Below are 22,470 nucleotides of genomic sequence, written 5' to 3' on the forward strand. Positions count from 1 at the left end.
CTTTTGTTTTATTATAACATATTCAAACATGGAAGTATATAAGTAGAAAATAAGTTTTCTGCCTGATTTAATTTGTATTGGTACCATCTCTGGAATATAACTTCCCACTGTTAAATTTGACTGGCTTAAAAAAATACCATCTCTGAAGATAACTACTTAGAAGTTGGTTATATATTTTTCCAGACTTTCCAATGTTTATTTATATATAAACGTAAATGATTTTAGCGAAATGAAATTATACCATATATAATGTTTTTACATATTTTTTGCCTGGTTTTATTATTTATGCTCATTGATTATATTTTTTTGTTTTTAATTTTTTAATTTTTCCATATTTTATGGCAGGATATCTGAAAATATATTCTTACATTTATTATATCTGGGATATAAATGTATATGTGAAATATAAATATATTCCACCAGATTTTGTGGTAGGATATCTGAAATGTAAATGTATTCTTTTATGGTAGGATATGAATATATTTATATTTCAGATATATATCCAAGTACCTTAGCATGGTGGTGACTTATAATACGTGCTCAATGTTTCCATTCTTCTTGGACATATATGAGAAGAGCCATGTAACATTATTAACTATTTATTTATTTATCTGAGTGAAACTCTAAAGACTCACAGTCTGAGGACTCATAGATTTGTTCACATCCATGAACAACCATATTATGAATCTTTTACTTATAAAGCAAACCTTTCTCTTGAGCATGTTTGTGTTTTCTCATTTAGGTTTATAAATTGCTCTGGGACTAGTAGGATTGCTGTTTAAGAGTCTTGTGAGGTAGGCTGCCCGATTATTTTAGGTGCTTGCAGTAAGAGCAAATATTTTTTACTGGCAAATAAGAGACCACATTATAATTTATCCTTTTTACTTAGAGTGCATAGTATATTGTATACTGTAAACTTGTATAGCATGTGAAAACTTTTTACATGGGAGTCTTGGAACAAAGTCACATGTCTAACTCCTTTGCTAACTCTGAGGATGTAGAGGATGGATATGGACATAGGAAGTTCAACATGTGTATCATGGAGTGGGATATGTAGGTGTGTGATCTGTGATACAATTTCAGATCTGAGGGTTTCTAGTGGTTCTAGAGAAGAGAAAAGGATGAATCTGGAGCTGTTGTTAATTATTTGTAAAGTCCTATTTTGAAGTGTATTGCTTTTTACTCTTCAGCATCTCCTTTGGAAATCTTACTCTTCTACTGCCCTGTAGGGAATATGTGGACCTCTGTTTTGGGTGGATCAGTAAAGAGGATGCAGTTTGGGCCTCACCTTTTCTCATTGAGCAAAGAGTGAGGGCTGCTGCTGAGAGAAGTGCTTCTACAGTAGCTGTATTTGAAGCTTTGTCTGGCAGTAATGCTGGAGAGTACACAAATTGTCAAGATTCCAGTAGTTTGTGATTTATAAATTTCTTTGAGAGGTTAACATAGGTATATTCAGTTTTTTTATCTTTGTTAGTTTGTGTTCCCAATGGAAAACAGCTTGAGAAAGAGTTGCTAGAGTATAGAATTGAAAGTGCTTCCCTAGCATGTTCTTGGACTTCAGATTGTTCAGTTTTTTTTTTTTTTTCCTTGGTTTGTTTATTTGAACTTGAGCCTTTTGGCATGACAAATCACATACAGCTTTTCAGGATCCAAGTTTATGGTTATATAAGATTATTGTTTATATGCTTCAGAAGCTTTCCTCACTTATTTATTCATTCCTTCCATAAATATTCTTTGAAATGCTTACTGTAGGCAAGATTGTGCAGAGCATGTTATTAGATAGTAATTAGGGAAAGGGAAAAATGGAAATTATATTTTGCAGATACAACAAAGGCTGAAGGGGTGTGTTTAGGTGTATGTGTTTTAGGTACACACACATCTATATGTATACAAAGACATAATCCACAGTTCTGTAGGAACAACTTCCTAAACATCTTTAGAATCTACCTGTTTTTCCTGTTCCCACTGTTATTTCTTTGTTTCAGGCCCTTAACATCTCTTATATACACTAGAATTTCTTGCCTGTGGCCTTGCCGTCTCTTATGTCTTTACACTGTTTTTTTCTTTACATGGCTCTTTTCACAGCCTTTTCTAAAGAGCACAGATTAGAATTGTGTCTCCTTGTTACCCACAGAATAAACCCAGTATTCTTAATATAGACTCTATAAATAACCCCTTTATTAATCTCTCTTGAGTTACTCACTTTTAGGTTTCAGTTCCCACTGAGACCCCAACTGACTTTACCTTCTCTTCCCTCCTGGTTCTGCTTATCTTCCATTGCCCCTGTGAACCTGCTTTCTTTTATTGCCTTCCCTCCCTTCAGTCTCAGGAGGCTGACTTTGCTCTTTGGCTTCTAGTTGGTTTTGGACAATGGATAGCACTGGCAGGAGGAGAGTAGAGTTGGTGGTTTACTCTCCTGGCTTCCTCCTGCAAAATCATGTCATGTTGGCTCTCCCAGAGGCCATGGCGCCTATCATGGGGTCCTCTTTGTCCTTTCAAGTCTGTAGCTGATAGCAGCTTCAGGAGGTTGCACTATCTTTTGACTATGCCCACACCTTTCATACTTTGTAAATAGTCCTTTTCTTAAACTCTCCTTAAATTACCCAGTTTGAGGGTGCTATCTGTTTCCTGCTGGGATCCTGATGGCTGTGTTGCCCAAACCTAAGTGTCAGTCATGCTTGCAGTTACAGCTGTGTTATTTTCTTGTAGTACTGATTTCCCTCTTTTATTGAAAATTCTCTGGTAGCTGGGCATGGTAGTTTATACGTGTAATCCCAGCAGTTTGGGAGGCCAAGGCTGGAGGATTGCTTGAGTCCAGGAGTTTGAGATCAGCCTGGGAAACAGAGTAAGATTCTGTCCCTTCAAAAAAAAGAATCAGCCAGGAATGGTGGCACATGCCTATAGTCACAGCTGCTTGGGAGGCTTAGGTGAGAGGATCACTTGAGCCCAAGAGTTCGAGATTACAGTGAGCTGTGATCATGCCACTGGACTCCACCCTGGCTGACAGAGTACGACCCAGTCTCTTAAAAAATTTTTTCTTTGAGGTCTTTTTCATTCTTCCCCTCTTTTAGTCTTTTTTCCTTTCTTCTTTCATGGCATTGCAGCTGCCATATTATGACAATGGAAATGTTTGAATGAATAAGGGGATGGACATCTGAGTTTCCCTGTTATGTAGCATAATATTCACTTAAATGTCTGAAATGAGATTTTTAGAGAAAATTGGAGAAGGGAGTGGGTATGGGAATCAGGTCTTTCTCTTTGTAAAATGCATTTTAGATTTATTCCTTTGGAATATTTTATAATAGCATATATTTGAGGAAGTATATATGACATATATTTAATAAAATGGGAGAGATTTCAGTTATCACTGAATTGAGGATAATATGGGAACATCTGTTTACATCTATCCAGGTATTCATGTGTCTATTTTCCTCAACATATCATAGAAGTAGTGCACTAAGAGCAGACATACATACCTAACAGTTGTGTTAAGCAAGATCAGAATATGTATGTGGCACTGTCCTCCATGACCCTGATAGGAAACAGATGGCATATTCTAGCTGGGTCATTTGAAGAGGATTAAATGAAGGAACTATTCACAAATAGGTTGGCAGAGTTTAAATAATCAACGAGATATTGTAGTATCCTGGGCTAGCAACAGAGAGGAGGGGAATATTGCCCCTTAGACCTGAGGGGCAAAGAGAAGGAGTGCTACCCCAAAAAGAGAGCTGTGTGGAGAAGGCTGCCTGACAGTAGCTATAGTTCCAGTTAGAGGATTAATATCCACAGTGATCTTGCAGGAGGGGAGCCAGGGAAATAAATGCCCTGTTCCGTGTTCTCTGTGCTCTGACTCCTGCCAGTGCCTTCTCCTTCACTGCTACACCCTTAATGCCCAGTAGCTCTGCAGGAGGGGAGGCTTTCCCATACTCTTTTTGTTCCTTGACTTCTGCCCGTGCTATCCCAGCCCCTCCATTGGCCAAACCTAACTGGAGAGAGAGAGTGACACAACCCATAGATGCAGTCTATAAGTCAGCTTTGTGGGGCATAGTGCTGAGTGAAGAAGGGTAGAAAGTGCGTAGGTAAGAAAATTAAAACACTTTGTTTTCTGGTAATAACACACGTAAATGAGCTATTGTGAATCTATTGTAACAGATGAAAGTTCATTGCAAAATTATTACATAATTTTAAAAGTGACCCCTCTTAAGGAAATTTTAATTAAGAGAAAAATATCCTAGAACTATAATAAGGGTCAAAACAGTATCTATGTCCTTTAGATATTAAGGACACAATATATCTGTCCTAAAAAAAAGTGTTTATTAGGAGAAGAATCTTCCTAGAACACTAACTTTAACATAGAACTCTCATCACTACTCTAAAAAATTAAAATTAAAAATAATCTCGGCTGGATGCGGTGGCTCATGCCTGTAATCCCAGTGTTTTGGGAGGCCAAGGCAGGCGGATCACTTGAGTCCAGGAGTTCAAGACCAGCCTGGCCAATATGGTGAAACTCCATCTTTACTAAAACTACAGAAATTAGCCAGGTTTGGTGGCATGTGCCTGTGGTCCCAACTGATCAGGAGGCTGAGGTCGGAGAAGCACTTGAACCTGGGAGCCAGAGGTTGCAGTGAGCCGAGATCGTACCTCTGCACTACTCTAGCCTGGAGACAGAACGAGACTCTGTCTCAAAAGAAACAAACAAACAAACAAAACCCCCAAAAAACCAATCTCAATAGCAGATAAAGACTACTCCATTGTTTCTTGGAATAGAGGTATCTGTTTACTCTGGGGGGATGGACATGCCTCTTGTGTGTGCGTAATACATATTAGCAATAGGGAACATTATTTTGACATACTTAACTTGAAGAAAGGGATGCTTAGACAGTGACAACCCAATATTGAATAATGCTCAATACTGAAGTTACTTTATAAAGATACCATTGTTGTATTAGTAGAGATGGTACAGTATATTCTCAGTAAAGACCTCAGTCTTTAGTCAGTTCTCATGCTCCTTGGTGTCTTAGCATTTGACATACTAGATTTACCATGTACTAGAGACCCTGAGCTTTGGTTTTTGTATCACAACATTGTCCTACTTCTCTATTGTTCATCCATTCTTTTGTTTAAAAAATGGCCAGACTGTGTTGCTGAACAAGACAGACATAGCCCCTGCCCCTTGGAGCCTGTGAGCATCCTTTCTTCCTCTCTTCCTGTAGCCTCTTTCATGATTTCCCTATAGATATTAGTCCTTAGCTGATTGCTTTGTCTCTTTTAGTCTTGATTTGCCTTCTATGAGAAGTGTTTCATTTTCCTAGCTTAAGTTGCAAATTCTAATGCCAGCAACTTATACATCTTTCTCTACATCTCATCTTTACCCTGAATTTTATTCACTTAGCCATTTAATAAATTTTTGTTCAGATCTAACTGTGTTCCTGTTACAAAGGATACAAAAATGATAAAGGTAGCCTTTGCCCTCAGAGTTGCTGACACACACATAAAAAACAAGTTAAAGTACAGTGTGATAGACATATGTACATGGTGCCATAGGACATAAGAAGGGGGTGCCTGTCTTGGACTTGAAAGAGAAATGAGAGAACAACTATCCCCAGTAAAAGACTGAGCATTTCAAATCCCTATGAAACCTAGGGTTTTGAAAGCATAGTATGTTTTGGCAACAGCAAGTGGTGCAGTGTGATTGGAACCTTTAAAAGACAGTGGAAGATGAGGCTGAGCATTTAGGGAAATTTTACCAGGTTGCCCCAAAGGTAATATTCTCAATATTAAACTAATATTCTCCCACCATAAATGAGCTCCCCCAGCAACTTCTCATTTCTGTCAATGGAACTTTCATTCTTTATACATCCAAACCCTGAAGTGCCAAATTCAGGTCAGTCCACAAGTTTTGTATCATTTCTGTATTCAGAACATTCTTCTGTGCATCCTATACTATTTCCACTATCTACACACTACTTACCACCTAATTGGTAGTTTACTTCAAAACTGTAAATACTTGCCTTTCTTCTTGCTCTTTCACTTTTTGGTTTTTTCCTGGAAGTTAATTTCTAAAATCCCTCATTTTACCATGTTACTGACCCTGAGCAAAAGAGGACAGTGATATTTTATTTCCTACAAGCTTACATCCTTTCCAAGTGTTTTAAGCCCATAATCCTTTTCCTTTCTTTAGAGTTGGCAGTCTTGCTTTGTCACCCATGTTGGAATACAGTGGCATAATCATGGCTCATTGTAGCTTCGAATTATCAGGCTCAATTGATCCTTCTGCCTCAGCTTCTTAATTATCTGGGGCTATAGGTGTGTACCACTATGCCCAGCTAATTTTTTTTTTTTTTTGAGATGGAGTCTTGCTCTGTTGCCCAGGCTGGAATGCAGCGGTGTAATCTTGGCTCACTGCAGCCTCTGCCTCCTGGGTTGAAGTGATTCTTCTGCCTTAGCCTCCTGAATAGCTGGAACTGCAGTTGCGTGCCACCATGCCTGGCTAATTTTTTGTATCTTTAGTAGAGACAGGGTTTCACTGTGTTAGCCAGGATGGTCCTGATCTCCTGACCTTATGATGTGCCTGCCTCAGCCTCCCAAAGTGCTGGGATTACAGCCTTGAGCCACCACGCCTGGCCACCCAGCTAATTTTTAAAAATATTTTTTAGAGACAAGGTCTTGCTGTGTTGTCCAGAATGGTCTTGAACTTCTGGCCTCGAACTTCTGGCCTCAAATGATCCTCCCGCCTTGGCCTGTTGAGTCACTGGGATTACAAGTATTAGTCACCATGCCTAGCTCCCATAATCTTTTAATAAACACAAAAGTCTGAAGCACTGTTATTCCCATTAAAAACCACAGAATTGCAGAATTCAGAGATAATCTATAGCAAATAATAGATCCCATTAACTTTCAGTTTTTTCTTCTTTTTTTTTTTTTTTTTTTTTTTGAGACATGATCTTGCTCTGTTATCAGGCTGGGGTGCAGTGGTATGACATGGCTTAACTGAAGCCTTGAAGCCTTTACCTGTTGGGCTCAAGAGTTCCTCCTGCTTCAGCCTCCTGAGTAGCTGGGACTACAGGCACATGCCACCATGCCCAGACAATTAAAAAATTTTTTCTTATAGATGAGTCTCAATATGTTGTCTAGCCTGGTCTTGAACTCCTGAACTCAAGGGGTCCTCCTGCCTCAGCCTTTCAGCATGCTGGGATTATAGGTCTGGCCCACCGTACTCAGCCTACTTTGAGTTTTTATCATGAACATGACATTTATTATACCGAGTGAGGTTTTTAAAGGACAGGTTCCCCTTCTCCCAATCATATCTTCTTTGCTACAATTCTAACCTGTTAACCTAGCCAGATCAATTGTCTCCATGGGAAGTCGTATAGTCCCTGACTCTAGAAAGAGATAGCTTGTGTTGGAATCCTGGTTCCACCACTTTCGAGTTTCAGCAATGTTCCTCATTTCTCTAAGCTTTAACAACATTGTATGAAAAAAGCGAGTAGTGATAATAAGTACCTCACAGTGTTGATGTAAGGATTGAGTTAATCTATGTAGCCTAGCTCCCAGCATGTGCAAGCATGCAATACATGTTGGCTACAAAATGTATGTACCTTGAAAACGTCTTGCTCATTTCCTTTGTGCTCTTGTTGATGCTTCCCTGCCTCTCTCTGCCGCGCTAAGTGGTCTCACTGTGCTCCTCCCTGTTGCCTGTGTTTTACTTGTCATTTCAAGTTCAATTCAGTTACCTCTTCTTTAATAGTCATTTCTAACTCCTTCAGTTTGTGTTGACCTCTGAATTCCTATGGGTACTTCTATGCCATTTTAGTAATTATATTTCTATTTTTTGGCATATTTCTGCCTTTTATGGTATTCCTTCTTAACTTTATATGCAATAAAAGAGTTGTGGAATTACCATCTCAGTCAGGATACAGAACAGTTTCATCATTTACCCCAAAAAATCTACCTTGGGATTTCTTTTTAAACAATTTACTGGGTATACATTCTTTTTCTACATACACAGTTTAGGTTCTTGAATTTTAGTATTTGTTTTATACTAATTTGTCTTCCCTAAGTATGGCTTAGTATTGTGGATGTAGTGAGTTAGTAGATTCTTGAATGTTTGCATTGTATAAAACAAAGCCTAAAAACATGGTAAATTCGAACATCTTAAGAAGCCACTAATTTAAATGATTTAACTTTGGTCTTTCAGGGTTATTTTGTTTAGGTGCAGAATTTCAGCTGAAAATTATTTCTGTATAACTTGTGAAAAGTGATTTTAGAGCCTTGCCAGGGCTAGTAAAACACAGTGTTTGTCTTTAGAAAACAAAAAGCTTTCTATTTTTATTACTGAATATATACTTACAGTTTCTATAGTTTTCTTTCTTTTTTTTTTTTTCCTGTGATGGAGTCTTGCTCTGTCGCCCAGGCTGGAGTGCAGTGGTGCAGTCTCAACTCACTGCAATGTCTGCTTCCCAAGTTCAAATGATTCTCTTGCCTCAGCCTCCCCAGTAGTTGGGACTACAGGAGTGCACCACCACACCTGGCTAATTTTTGTATATTTAGTAGAGATGGGGTTTCACCATATTGGCCAGGCTGGTCTTGAACACCTGACGTCAGGTGATCTGCCTGCCTTGGCCTCCCAAAGTGCAGGGATTACAGGCATGAGCCACTGTGCCTGGTTGGTTTCTATTGTTTTCTAACCCTATTAGTTTAAATTCTAATGTAGAAAAAAATTTAAAAATTCCAGTGTGAAGCAAATTTTATGTGTTTCTTCTCCTGGATTACATTTGGCTGTTATGATATTAATTGCTGAATTTATTTATGGAATTTTGCCTTTTTTCTTAAGCACAGTTGAATATTAAGCAATTCAGTTAATAATGAATTGGGCTGAGTGTGGTGGCTTACGCCTGTAATCCCAGCACTTTGGGAAGCCGAGGTGGGCAGATCACAAGGTCAGGAGATCAAGACCATTCTGGCTAACGTGGTGAAACCCCGTCACTAATTAAAAAACAAAAACAAAAACAAAAAGTTAGCTGGGTGTGATGGCACATGCCTGTAGTTCCAGCTACTTGGGAGGCTGAGGAAGGAGAATTGCTTGAACCCGGGAGGCAGAGGTTGTAGTGAGCTGGGATTGTGCCGCTGTACTCCAGCCTTGGTCACAGAGCAAGACTCTGTCTCAAAAAAAATAAAAAAGAATGTGGAAGTCTGTTTTGTTGATTATTTTTAAATCGGAGGTCAGTACAAGTAAGAGGATTTATACTTGGAAAAAGGTGGGGCTGATATGGACAAGCAAATGATGCTGCATGATTTCCTTAATCTTTGCTCTTGGGTATAATGGAGATCCATCTCCAGAGAGGGCAAAATATGGTTAGCATTTGCATCCGATTCAGTAGACTTTACTTCGTAATGAAGTGAATTGAATTTAATCATATGTGTCTTTTTTTCCCTTCCCCAACAGCTTCCATGCCTATGGCTGTTCTAAAATTGGGCCAAATATATCCATTTCAGAGAGGCTTTTTCTGTAAAGACAACAGCATCAACTATCCGTACCATGACAGTACCGTCACATCCACTGTCCTCATCCTAGTGGGGGTTGGCTTGCCCATTTCCTCTGTAAGTAAATTAATAAGTAGGTAGTGATGGGTTTGTTGTGCTGGAGGTTGGATGAAGTGATGGAGCTGGGATGGGGGTAAATCCATAGTACTGTCTTCACCAATGTTGATATAGTGAATGATTGCTTGAGGAATATACCCACTGTTTTAGTCCAGGGACAGTGTTTCTCCAGTTAAAGGTGGATGTTACTCAGGACAACTTGATGCCATACTGAAGAATTATAGAATGATTGTTTTTGAATAGGGAGTCTTTTTCAGTCATTTGGACCAACTCATTTCAGTAAACAACTGAAGAAACTTAGGCCCAGACACTTGATAAAGCCCAGTAAGCTATTGTATGGCAGAGCCGAAACTAAGATTATGCTTGCTTTTTCATGCTATTAAGTGGAAATTGAGGCCATGGAAAAGGAAAACATTTGCATATTAAATTTGAGAAAACAAACTCAGCAGAAAGGCCACAAATATATATGCAAAATAAAATTATCGGAATACATTAAAATATGTCACTATTGGCTGGGCGTGGTGGTTTGTGCCTATAATCCCAGCACTTAGGGAGGCCAAGGCAGGAGAATTGTTTGAACCTGGGTGGTGGAGGTTGTGGTGAGCCAAGTTCGCACCATTGCACTCCAGCCTGGGCAACAAAACTGTCTCAAAAAAAAAAAACACCCAAAAAAACAAAGTCACTATTTCTTACTGTGTACTGTACTTCAGACAGTTTATCAGTTTGTAGGATACTATTGGGTTTCACTGTTTTAAGTAAAAACTTTCATTCTAGATTAAGATTCACAAACTAGGTTAAGATTGCCACTTGGGATATTGTGCCTACTTTCTTTAACCTTGGCTCTCATTCCTAAATCTTGCCATTGTCATTTTATGTGACTTGGAAATAAAAGGGAAGGAGGAGGGTGAAGATTTCCCTCTTTGAGTGTCTTGGCAGTGTAGCATATCACACTTTATTTCTCCTCTGGCCACCTGTCTTTTGTCAGATGGCTTTCCTAGATACGTGACTTACAAAACTGTAGTCTTAGTAAACTCAGCAGCCTTGTTCTGCAGTGGGACTGGCTGGCTTTTCTCTCTCTATTTTGCCCCCAAATTGGCTAAGAATAATAACCTAGTTGTTTGTTTTTCCAGTTTATGTATCTGAGTTCATTTTTTTTGTCTGGTAGATTTTTTTCTAATGGTCTTCAGCTCAGTATTTTGAAGGTGAAGGGATCCAGGATTTTTATTGTGTTCTAAGATATATAAGTATTAATATAGTCTTACAATTCTAATTTGATTATAGCTACTTTTATGGGAGTAAAAGGATAGAAAAATCTAGCATTTAGTTTAAGGAGATACTTCTTTTTCTAAGAAATAAATCCCACCATAACTGGTAACTTAAATTTCAGCCATTCAGCTAATGAGAAATAGTGTGCAGGGAAGTACTGCCACTTAGATGACAATAGATGGTGTTACTGTACTTATATGAAGTACTAAGTAGTTGTGGTAACCATGATTTTGAGCAACCATTGCCAGATAAAGTTTTTTTTTTTTTTAACTGCCCCTGTAGTTGAGGAGATAGTTGCTCAAAAGTGAATAAATTATTTTAATTGTAAACATGACATGTAATTTTTTTTTTTTGAGATAGAGTTTTGCTCTTGTTGCCCAGGCTAAAATGCAATGGTGCAGTCTTGGCTCACTGCAACCTCTACCTTCTGGGTTCAAGTGATTCTCCTGCCTCAGCCTCCCAAGTAGCTGGGACTACAGGTGTGCGCTGCCACACCCAGCTAATTTTTGTGTAGAGATGGGGTTTCGCCATGTTGGCCAGGCTGGTCTTGAACTCCTGACCTTAAGGAATCCACCCACCTAAGCCTGGGTTCGAGCAATTCTCCCACCTCAACCTCAAGTAGCTGGAATTACAGGTGCCTGTCGCCACGCCTAGCTAATTTTTGTATTTTTAGTGGCGATGGGGTTTTGCTATGTTGGCCACCTGGCAACATGCACTTGGCTCATAATCTTTTTATTAATTAAAAAAATTATTATAAAGTAGAAAGGGAAAATGAACAACCCTTAGTTCTATTACTGAAAACAACTACTGGTAGCATTTTGATGTTTCCTTTAGTTTGACAGTTTTTTTGTTTGTTTTTTAGATGGAATCTTGCTCTGTTGCCCAGGCTGGAGTGCAGTGGCACATTCTCGACTCACTGCAACCTCCACCTCCCAGGTTTAATCAATTCTCCTGCCTCAACCTCCTGAGTAGTTGGGATTACAGGCACGTACCATCATGCCTGGCTAATTTCTGTATTTTTAGTAGAGACGGGGCTTCACCATGTTGGCCAGGCTGGTCTCACACTCCTGACCTCAGGTGATCCACCTGCCTTGGCCTCCCAAAGTTCTGGGATTGTATGCATGAACCACCATGCCCAACCTAGTTTGACAGTTTTTAAATCATTATGAGCACACCACAGGTTTAGTTTTCTGCCTTGTTTTTTTTTTACTTATCTTTATAACAAACACTTTTGAGTTATAGTATTATAATATCAAGCAGCTTAAATAAAGAGCAATAGGGCTAAGTTTTTTTTTTTAAGGAGTGGAAAAAGACTTGGTATGAATCCTTGAGTTCTTGGGTATTAATTCCTGTGAGTTTGCTGTTAGAGTTGACCTGGAAAAATATTTTAATGCCAATTATTTATTTATTTGTTTTTTTTTTTTTTTTTTTTTTTTTGAGACAGAGTCTTGCCTTGTTGCCCAGGCTGAAGTGCAGTGGCATGATCTTGGCTCACTGCAACTGCAACCTCCACCTCCTGGGTTCAAGCGATTCTCTTGCCTCAGCCTTTAGAGTGGCTGGGACTATAGGCACACACCACCACGCTCAGCTAATTTTTTGTATTTTTTTTGTTTGTTTTTTGAGATGGAGTCTTGCTCTGTCACCAGGTTGGAGTGCAGTGGTGCGATCTTGGCTTACTGCAACCTCCACCTCTCGGGTTCAAGCGATTCTCCTGCCTCAGCCTCCCGAGTAGGACTACAGGTTTGTGCCGCCACACCCGGCTATTTTTTGTATTTTTAGTAGAGACAGAGTTTCACCATGTTGGCCAGGATGGTCTCGATCTCCTGACCTCACGATTCACCTGCCTCTGCGTCCCAAAGTTCTGAGATACAGGCTTGAGCCACTGTGCTTGGCCAGTTTTTTGTATTTTTATTGGAGATGGGGTTTCACCATGTTGGTTAGGCTGATGTTGAACTCCTGATCTCAGGTGATCCGCCCGCCTCGCCTCCCAGAGTGCTGGGATTATAGGCATAAGCCACCACGCCCGGCCTGATGCCAATTTATTTTTAATTAAAGAAGTAGTATTTGGCCAGTTTTGGGGCCTCAAATGTGCTTGAATGTGCAAGGAGGGATTCTTGCAAATTCTTAGGGTAGATTTGTTTTAATAGTTTGGTATAACATCTGTTGTTATACATAGAAAATAATTTCTATAAAGTGAATTATTTATGCTTAGTGTAACTAATATACATATGCTTTATAATTTGAACAGATTATTTGGGGTGATAGAAAATCTGTATTTTAAAGTGGTGATTTATTTTTACAATGCAAGGTTCATAATCTTTTTAAAAAATATATTCTTGACTGTTTCTTCTTTAGCTGTCCAAAAAGGTACCACATTCAGAAAACTATAGATTTCTGCATTATTTGGCTTAACACTTTGTTTTTGTTTTTGGGTTTTAATGATTTATATTAGATTTCACACCAGACTTTTTTCCCATCATTTTTGGCTTTGTGTAGGTCTACCTTCTCCCTTGGTAATTCATTTACATTTACTTGTATAAATTCTTATATTTCTAGGAAAAGGTAAGATTTTTTGTATGCAAACTTTCAGAGTAACGATAGTGACAATAAAGTTAGTATTAAATCTCAAATCCATATGTGGCAATGAATAAGCATACTTTGTATAGATTTAAAAATGTATAGTTTTGGGATAGAAAACTTATGTGTGTTTAATAGGCTATTTTAAATTGACTTGAGTATTGACTGTAAGTAGGTGCTTTTCTTAAGTCATCATTACTGTATGGCATAACCTTTTGGCAAAAATATTTAGCCCAAAATAACAGTATAACCAGTACTTGTGACCAACTTATAAAACTCTTTCTAAAGAGTGATTGTATTATTTATGGTGGCCTAAACTCAGAATGTACATAGATGTTTGTGAAAAAGCCTTAATCACTTTATATATTTTATTTTATTTTGTTTTTTAGATGGAGTCTCGCTCTGTTACCCAGGCTGGAGTGTGGTGGTGTAATCTCGGCTCACTGCAACCTCCGCCTCCTGGGTTCAAGTGATTCTTCTGCCTCAGCCTCCCAAACAGCTGAGACTACAGGTGTGCACCACCACACCCAGCTAATCTTTTGTACTTTTTACTAGAGACGGGGTTTCACCGTGTTGGCCAGGCCGGTCTTGAACTCCTGACCTCAAGCAATCCACCCACCTCAGCCTCCCAAAGTACTGGGATTACAGGTGTGAACCACTGCACCCAGCCTCTATATATTTTTTAATTAGTGAAAAACAGATGACTACCTCAAAGAAAAATGGGGAAAGGGCATAAATAGAAAGCTGTCAATAGAAGAAAATTGCCAAGAAATATAAATAAATGCTTTGTTTAATATTTAACATTTCTTAAGACTGTTAAGTCTTGAGAAATTGAAGTTCATCTTAAAGCAACACGGAGAACACAGTTTGGCCTGTCAACATTAGGAAAGGTGAGAACTTTCCCAGCTTATCAAGCATAGAAAACGGGTGTTCTCATACACAAATCTGGCAGGGATATAAATTGGCATTAAAAAGAGTATATTGATTGACCTAGAAATTATACTGGAAGCAATTTATCATAGAAATGTAAGTTTCATGTAGAGAATAAGTCATAAGACTGTTGATTACAGCACTTTTTATAGCAGAAAATTAGAAATAAATAAGTTCAGCTGTATAGGACTGTTTTATGATTTATTCTAGTGATGAAATGTTATAGTCATTTCATTATTTTTCATGATATTTATTGACATGGAAAGATTTTTGTAATATATTGAGAGTAGAGGGAAAATAATAGTAATGGTTCCCTCTGAATAGTGGGATTATTAGTATACGAGATATTTTAATTTTATCTTCTATGTTTTTTGTTTTTTAGCCTCCCGTGAACATTGTTTTTCAAATAAGGAAAGCTATTTTTATTTTTAAAAAACCCATTAGAAATTTTTCTATTTTCATTTTTATATACTTGAAGTTTAAATGCCTAAACTATATACCCATTTTTACATAGTATTTTGGAAACTTAACTGTTATGTTTGTGGGTTTAGTTTTGTCTGTTTCTAAGAAAGTACCAAAAGAAAAAAAAAATCAAAATAACTATATTTTGAGAATTCACAATAAATCAAACTTAATTCCTTGTCCTGTGGCTCGCAGACTGTGTCGCTGACTGGGCTTTTTAGAAGTGATTGGTTGTCTCTGAACCTGAGTGGATCTACACATACACATGTATATATATGTGTGTGCGTGTGTGTGTGTGTGTGTGTGTGTGTGTGTGTGTGTATAAAATATAATATATATATTTCTTCCTTTGGAGATAGCATCTGCTATATTTTAGATTAGTACAATGGAATACTGTTCAGCAACAAAAAGGAACAATATATCCATGGTGCTATGTAGGTGAACTTTAAAACATTATTTTGTGAAGGCAATTTTATAATCTTCCCTAATATTAGAAGAGTTTCCTTCACATGTAAAAGAGTTTTTAACCAGTTTCTCAGTTTTGCTGGATACCCCACCAGCAATATTTTTAACTAAAAGAGTTGGTTAATATCAGTATTACAGTTCCAAGATCCTGAGCATTTGCACAAGAGGAAGTTAAAGAAGATGTGGTGTGACCATATTCATACGTTGTCCTTTCCTGTCTCTAGTAAAGGATGCGAAGTGTTCTTGTGGTATTTGGTTTGTGGAAGCAATAAATTACTGTGTCACATGCTCTCTCTTGAACCATTATAAATATTCCCTGGTAAAAGATAGAAGGTTGTGTTTATTTATGGCTGAGTATGAGCTTACTATGCAGAGAGTGTGAGTCATGGGCTAACTGACTAGTGAGTGTATCAAAAGTGGAATGTAGGAATGTAAAAAGAGGGTATACCACTTTGGAAAACAATTTGGCAATTTCTTAAAAAGTTAAGCATCAACTTACCATATGACCTAGCAGTCCCACTTGTAGGTATCTACCCATTAGAAATGAAAACATATTTTCAAAAATACTTGCCTATGAATGTTCATAGCATTAGTTACAATAGCACAAAATTGCAAACAATCTAAGTGTCCATTAACTGGTGAGTGGATAAACCGAATGTGCATATACATACAATTGATTACTATTAATTAGTAAAAAAGGAAAAAAAATGCATGTTGTAACACAGATGAACCTCAAAAACATTATACTGAGTGATAAAAGCTACATACAAAATACTACATATTGCATAATTCCATTTATTTGAAATGTCTAGAAAAGGCAAATTTATGTAGAGACAGAAAGCTGATGAGTGGTTGCCTGGGTTTGTTAGTGGGAGCAGCAATTGAATGCAAATGGGCTCAAGGGAATTTAGGGGGAATTAAAATGTTCTAAAACTAGATTGTCATGATGTTGCATAGCTATATAAATTTACCAAAACCATTGAATTACATATATATACTTAGACTGGGTGAATTTTATGGTATGTAAATTATAGCTCAATAAAAAAAAGGGAGAGAGTAAAAATGAATTGACAGCTCAAGTAATAAGAGAACAGTGTTTGACATGTGTAGTCATTTGAGAAATGATGAAAGGGATTTAGAGATGTAATCTTTTGGGTAAATGGAAAAGGATTTTTGACTTGAACTGATAAATGAAGAAAGGGAACTCTTTCATTTTTGCCTTGAAATCTTCAGGAAATGTCAAAGATAATATCAAGTATCTATTTAAATGTTTGCATTTATCTACATTTTTGTACACTGTGTCTGGTGATGTAAGTTGGTGGTGTGTACTAACCCCTTTGGGATAGTTTATTAAGGAACTTAATGTTTATATCTTTTAATTCCACATAAAAATATATATTAAGGAAATAATTAGAAATGCAAACAGGAATTTGTATTAGGAAATGTTTACTATAGCATCATATAGGGTAATCAAAAAATTAAAAATAACCTAGATTTTGTCAAAGTAGGGGGAATGGTTACATTATAATTGTTTTTGCTCAGTCTCTCTCGGTTTCAAGGAGTAGAAATTCTTTCTAACTGGATTAAGTAAAACTGGGCTTTGTTGAAAAGGATACAAGGCACTCTAGTAACCCCAAACAGCAAGATCACTGAGGCCTTTTGGGAGTGGAGAACCAGAGCTACCTTCCCATTTTGCCCCTTCAGGGACCAGGCTAGTCACTACTTCCTCCTCTGTAGATCTGCTTTGTTCTCAGCTTCTCCTTCAGCCAGTTTTCCCTGTACATGGCCCAATGCTGCGTGCCACCTTGAACTTACTCAGTTTTTGTTACAATCTCCATATTTCCAGAAAAGGAATCTGAAAGAGCTGATCTTTTTGAGCCTTAATTGAACAACCCTTAGTTTGGTCTTTCTCTTCATTCCCTTTCAGGGGTCTGTATTTAGGTTTAGATAGATAGTGAAGATGAAATGGCATTGGGTAATGGCATTGATTTAATACATCTCATGGGCTTATATGAGATATGGCAAATATTGGCTGTTAGTTATTATCAATTTAAAAATGTTTCTAAGGTCTTTGGTGATAGCAGCCTCTTCTCTTGAGTAGTGTTCATTTGTGGTAGATTCATGCATATTTCTAAGGCCTGTGGTGATGGTAGCCTCTTCTCAGAATAGTGTGCATTTGTGGTAGATTCATGCATATTTTTTAATATTTCCTTACTAAAACCTGCAGTCTGGTGTTACCCTTTCTTATTAAAACCTCTTTTACTGTCAATTGAAAACCCATTGGTTGCCATACTGGGCACTGTGGACCATCTCCACCTCCTGAATGTCCTCTCTTTCTGATGTGGCCACGGTGATGTCACTTTCTTCTGACCTGCCCTCAGCCCACCCAAGTCTACCTTAGTGGATCTTCTTCCTCCGCTCATGTTCTTCCTTTGCTGTTGTGTGCTTCCCCCTTTGCTTCTTTTCTCTTTATATACATCCTGTACAGTGTTTTGCACCTCTGTGGTCCTATATTTCCAAATCTCTGTCTCTGCCCTAGACCCCTTCTGCTGAGATGCAGACTCTCATAACTGCTGGCTTATCAAATATTACCACTCAGAGGTATCACCAACTCTTCTTTTCTTTTGAACACTCAGAGTTCTTTGTACCTCAATTTATTCTGTCTATAATTATGTACTGTGCCTTATTCAATTTGTATTCCTAGTAGCACCTAGCAGAATTCCTTGCACAGTAGATTTACTGTTTGTCCACATGAATATTTTAATTTTTAAAAATGGGGTGTTATCCTTTGTATATGGTTTTATTTTGTTCCCCAACTATCCTGAAAAATACCCACAAACTTTTTTTCTAAATCTAAGAATAATTTCTAACATGGTTTTGTGGTCAGAGGAAAAAAAACCCTTAATATTAATGGACATATATTTTAATAGCATTAAATAAATTTGGGCCTCTATATTTGGGCCTGTTTTCTCTGAGAATAAGGACATACAGCCTAGTGAGTTTTGGACACTAATTCTATTATATCTGAATTTAATTTCTATACTAAATATACTATTCCAAAAGAAAGAAATGCTTATTGAAAAATGCAACCAATTCAGAAATATGCTTTGTAGACAGTAAAAGTTTCCATTATTTTGTGTAGACTAAATTGGATTATAGAGGTAGTGGTTTTTTGGCTGGGCGCCATGCCTCATGCAGTTAATCTCAGCACTTTGGGAGGCTGAGCCAGGCAGATTACTTGAGGTCAGAGACCAGCTTGGCCAACATGGTGGAAACCCTTCTCTACTAAAAATACAAAAATTAGCTGGGTGTGGTGGCGGGTGCCTATAATCCTAGCTACTCAGGAGGCTGAGGAAGGATAATTGCTTGAACCCTGGAAGTGGAAGGTGCAGTGAGCCGAGATTGTGCCACTGCACCCCAGCCTAGGCAACAGAGCAACAGAGCAAGGCACCATCTACAAAAAAAGAAAGAGAGAAAGGAAGAAAGAATTAAAGAAAGGAAGAAAGAAAGAAAGAAAAGAAAAAGAAATAGTGGTTCTTTGTATGTACAAAATAAATTTGCTCATTGCATTAGAATATGGTTATTGATTGAAGGCTAAGTGCTTAGTTACTGTATGGGGCAGGTAATAATGAAATCACAGCTCTACAAATTCTTTTGAATTTATACTGTAACCTTGGTGTGTGTATTGAAAACGTGGCCATTTTACCCCATTCCTATGAATGAAAACTATTTGGTGAATCAGAGGATAGTCTGAATTGAGATATGAGAGCCAGTGTAAGTAAAGTCAGCTCTAGTTTAGTTTTTTTTTTTTTTTTTTTTTTTTCCTTTTAAGGCATAGCATTTACCAGAAGTATAGCTTTGGGAACCTTGTAGCATCTTAAAGACTTTTAAAGGGTTGACAACTATTGGCAAATTGACTAATACAGAAAACTAAACTTTGGTTCATGTATCCAGTGTCTAAATGAAAAATGGGAAGATAAATAAAAGAGCTAAGAATGAAAGAAATGTGATTTCATGTGTTTCTCCTTTTTAGCTCTTATTATAGATTGAACAGATTTGATATTTTTGGTAAGTACACTCAGACAGAGTGGCAGAGGCTTGGTTGTCATTTAGCCTTTATGGCCTTAGTGGAATTAATGGGAACTGCAAATGGTCATTAAGTCTTGGTGCTTCATGGAGGGGTAACACTTCTACAATGACTGCGTTAGCTTAGTGGTTATGGTATTACTGCAGGGACATGGTCACTTAGGAAGAGAGCCTTTCAGATGTGGGTCAGTCTTAAAGCAGACCTCATGTGGAGGGTTTCTGCTAACCTGCATCTCTTACAGAGCAGTACTAGTTAGTATGCTGTAGTATTAATCAGTAGGACAAGTTCAGTGAAGTAAAGGAGAACTGAATTCTTGAAGTTCACATTTAGATAAAAATTTGACATTTTAGGAGGTGAGTATAAGACATGATTTTTTACAGAAAACATTAATGATAAAAACAGAGTTCTCTGTTAGGTGCCTTTGTGCTTGACTCCATTGTCATCTTTCCTTAAGAAACTTAGCTCAGGGCTGGGTGCAGTGGCTCATGTCTGTAATCCCAGCATTTTGGGAGGCTAAGGCCGGAGTTGAGCTCAGGAGTTCAAGACCAGCCTGGGCAACATAGCTAGACCTCATCCCTACTAAAAAATTGAAAAAAAAAAAAAAAAACGAGCTTAGAATGGTGGTATGTGCCTGTGGTCGCAGCTGCTTGAGAGGCTGAGGTAGGATAGCTTGAGCCCAGGAGAGCGAGGCTGCACTTAGCTATGATTGTGCCATTGCATTCTAACCTGGGTAACAGAATGAGACCCTGTCTCAAAAAAAAAAAATAAATAAAAGAAACAAACAAACTTTAAGTTTAGACTTCTTTTTATAGCCTGCTATAGGCAATACAGAAATGAGGGGATAAAGTTTTATTTAGATACTCTGATAGCTTAGCCAGTGACAATGACCTATCCAAATATGGAATGCTAAAATGTTGTTTTCTTTTTGGAAGCAAAGCCCATGAAAAATTGGTTTTGAAGTAGTGTTAAAAACCTGGTGATTAAATGACAAGAAGAGTGTGAGAAGAGATTTTTCCAAAATCCGGTGTGTGTTTGGACAGAAACAAAGGAAAAATACTCATTGTTAAATTGGTTAATAGAGGGCTTGAATGCTTTGTTTGCTGTAGACAAAACATCCTTATCTTAAACTGGAATCTTTCTAACTTCTGTTGCATGCATTGCTACCTTTCCTTTTTTACATGTGCTCTCATTTATTTTCATGGCAAATGCATTTTTAAACAGAGTCTCTGGGATAATTATTGCCATTAATTAGTTTTGATACTTCTTTTTTAATGATATTTTCATTTATTCCCTTTTGCTAGCTGGATTGCCTTTTGCAATTCTTACTTCAAGGCATACCCCCTTTCAACGAGGAGTATTCTGTAATGATGAGTCCATCAAGTACCCTTACAAAGAAGACACCATACCTTATGCGTTATTAGGTGGAATAATCATTCCATTCAGTATTATCGTTGTAAGTTAAATCCACTTTTCCAAGTTTATGACTTTTGAGCACTTGGCTTAATTTTCTGTTACTGTGTTAATGCTTAAATGTATAACTCTCCAAAAACAAAGTATGCTTTTTAAACTTTTAATTGATGGTTTATTTGATTAAGATAATCTCAGGTGGAGTCAAAAAAATAACAATGTGTAATTAGAAGAGCCAGGCACAGTGATGTGCCTGTAGTCCCAGCTACTCAAGAGGCTGAGTCTGGAGGATCACTTGAGTCTAGGAGTTGGAGACTATAGTATGTGATGGTCACATCTGTGAATAGCCACTCTACTCCAGCCCAGACAACACTGCAGTATCCCATCTTAAAAACAAAAAAGAAATGAACCTCACTGCATATGTATAGATTTTGTGCTAATCTTCTCCATGTCACTGTGATTGTTAGAGCTGTGATTTTTAGAGCTCTAATTTGCTATTATTTTAAAAATTGTGTGATTGATAGTTGAATGTTACAGCAATATGTTTCTAGCATACTTTATACCTAGGATATCATTTTATAATTTATTGTATCTGTGTGTATGTACCTACTGTTTTGACTTTCCCTCTGTACTGAGTTCTAGAAAAGAAAATTTGCTAACTGATGTTAAAACTATTTTAATGCATGCTTACTTTAAATAATTTCTAGATAATATCATACACAGGAGAGAAAAGCTGTAGTTCTATATATGATTAGTAGTGAATATGAAAGAATTTTTACTGGTACTGAAAGCAAGACTGAGTCTTAAACTAAAATAATAACTTGTTTTTCAGTATTTCAGGTGGAAATGCTTAAAGAATGTATGTAAGGATAAGACTATTGACTGGACTAGATGATTTTTATAATCTTGACTCAAATTCTGTGACTTAACAGTTTGTGCTTCGTAACTTATAATTTTATGGGTCCAGCATGCTTCTACTGCCTGACTCTGCTGACCATAACTGTAACTTTAGAAACAAGATTTATGTTAGTTAAAAGCGGAAGGCTGGGCACGGTAGCTTATGCCTGTAATCCTAGCACTTTGGGAGGCTGAGGTAGATGGATCGCCTGAGGTCAGGAGTTAGAGACGAGCCTGGCCAACATGGTGAAACCCATCTCTACTAAAAATACAAAAACTAGCAGATTACAGGTGTGGTGGTGCACACCTATAATCCCAGCTACTTGGGAGGCTGAGGCAGGAGAATCATTTGAACCCAGGAGGCGGAGGTTGCAGTGAGCTGATATCACACCACTGTACTTCAGCCTGGATGACAGAATGAGACTCTCTTTATAAAAAAAGAAAAGAAAAGAAAAGAAAAAAAGCAGAAAATATGCTGTATGTATGTAGTGGCTCACGCCTGTAATCCCAGCATTTTGGGAGGCCAAGTCAGGAGGAACACTTGAGCTTGGAAGTATGAGACCAACTGGGCAGCATAGCAAGACCCTTGCCTATACCAAAAAAAAAAAAAAAAAAAAAAAAAAACAGGAACCTGTAGGTCCCAGCTACTCAAAAGGCTGAAACGAGAGGATCCCCTCAGCTTGGGCAACAGAGTGAGACCCTCTCTCAAAAAAAAATAAAAGATCATGTAACACACACACACACACACACACACACACACACACACACACACACACACA

General features: G+C 37.7%; 1 protein-coding gene across 3 annotated transcripts in view; it reads left to right on the forward strand.

Annotated features, from left to right (window-relative positions):
- The window catches only part of PLPP1 (phospholipid phosphatase 1), a 113,231-nt gene that overhangs the window by 44,967 nt on the left and 45,794 nt on the right, over window positions 1-22,470 (forward strand). For 2 of the 3 annotated variants that reach the window (XM_032280785.1, XM_032280769.1), the window contains exon 2: window positions 9,446-9,600. In XM_032280785.1, coding sequence (XP_032136676.1) covers window positions 9,446-9,600 — 155 coding nt within the window. Of the gene's footprint in view, window positions 1-9,445; window positions 9,601-20,688; window positions 20,841-22,470 lie in introns of all 3 variants that reach the window. The other variant, XM_032280774.1, reaches the window with a different exon arrangement.

The sequence above is a fragment of the Sapajus apella genome, unplaced genomic scaffold, assembly GCF_009761245.1.
Source record: "Sapajus apella isolate SASKATOON/1434 unplaced genomic scaffold, GSC_monkey_1.0 scaffold1, whole genome shotgun sequence".
In the NCBI taxonomy this organism is placed as follows: domain Eukaryota; kingdom Metazoa; phylum Chordata; class Mammalia; order Primates; family Cebidae; genus Sapajus; species Sapajus apella.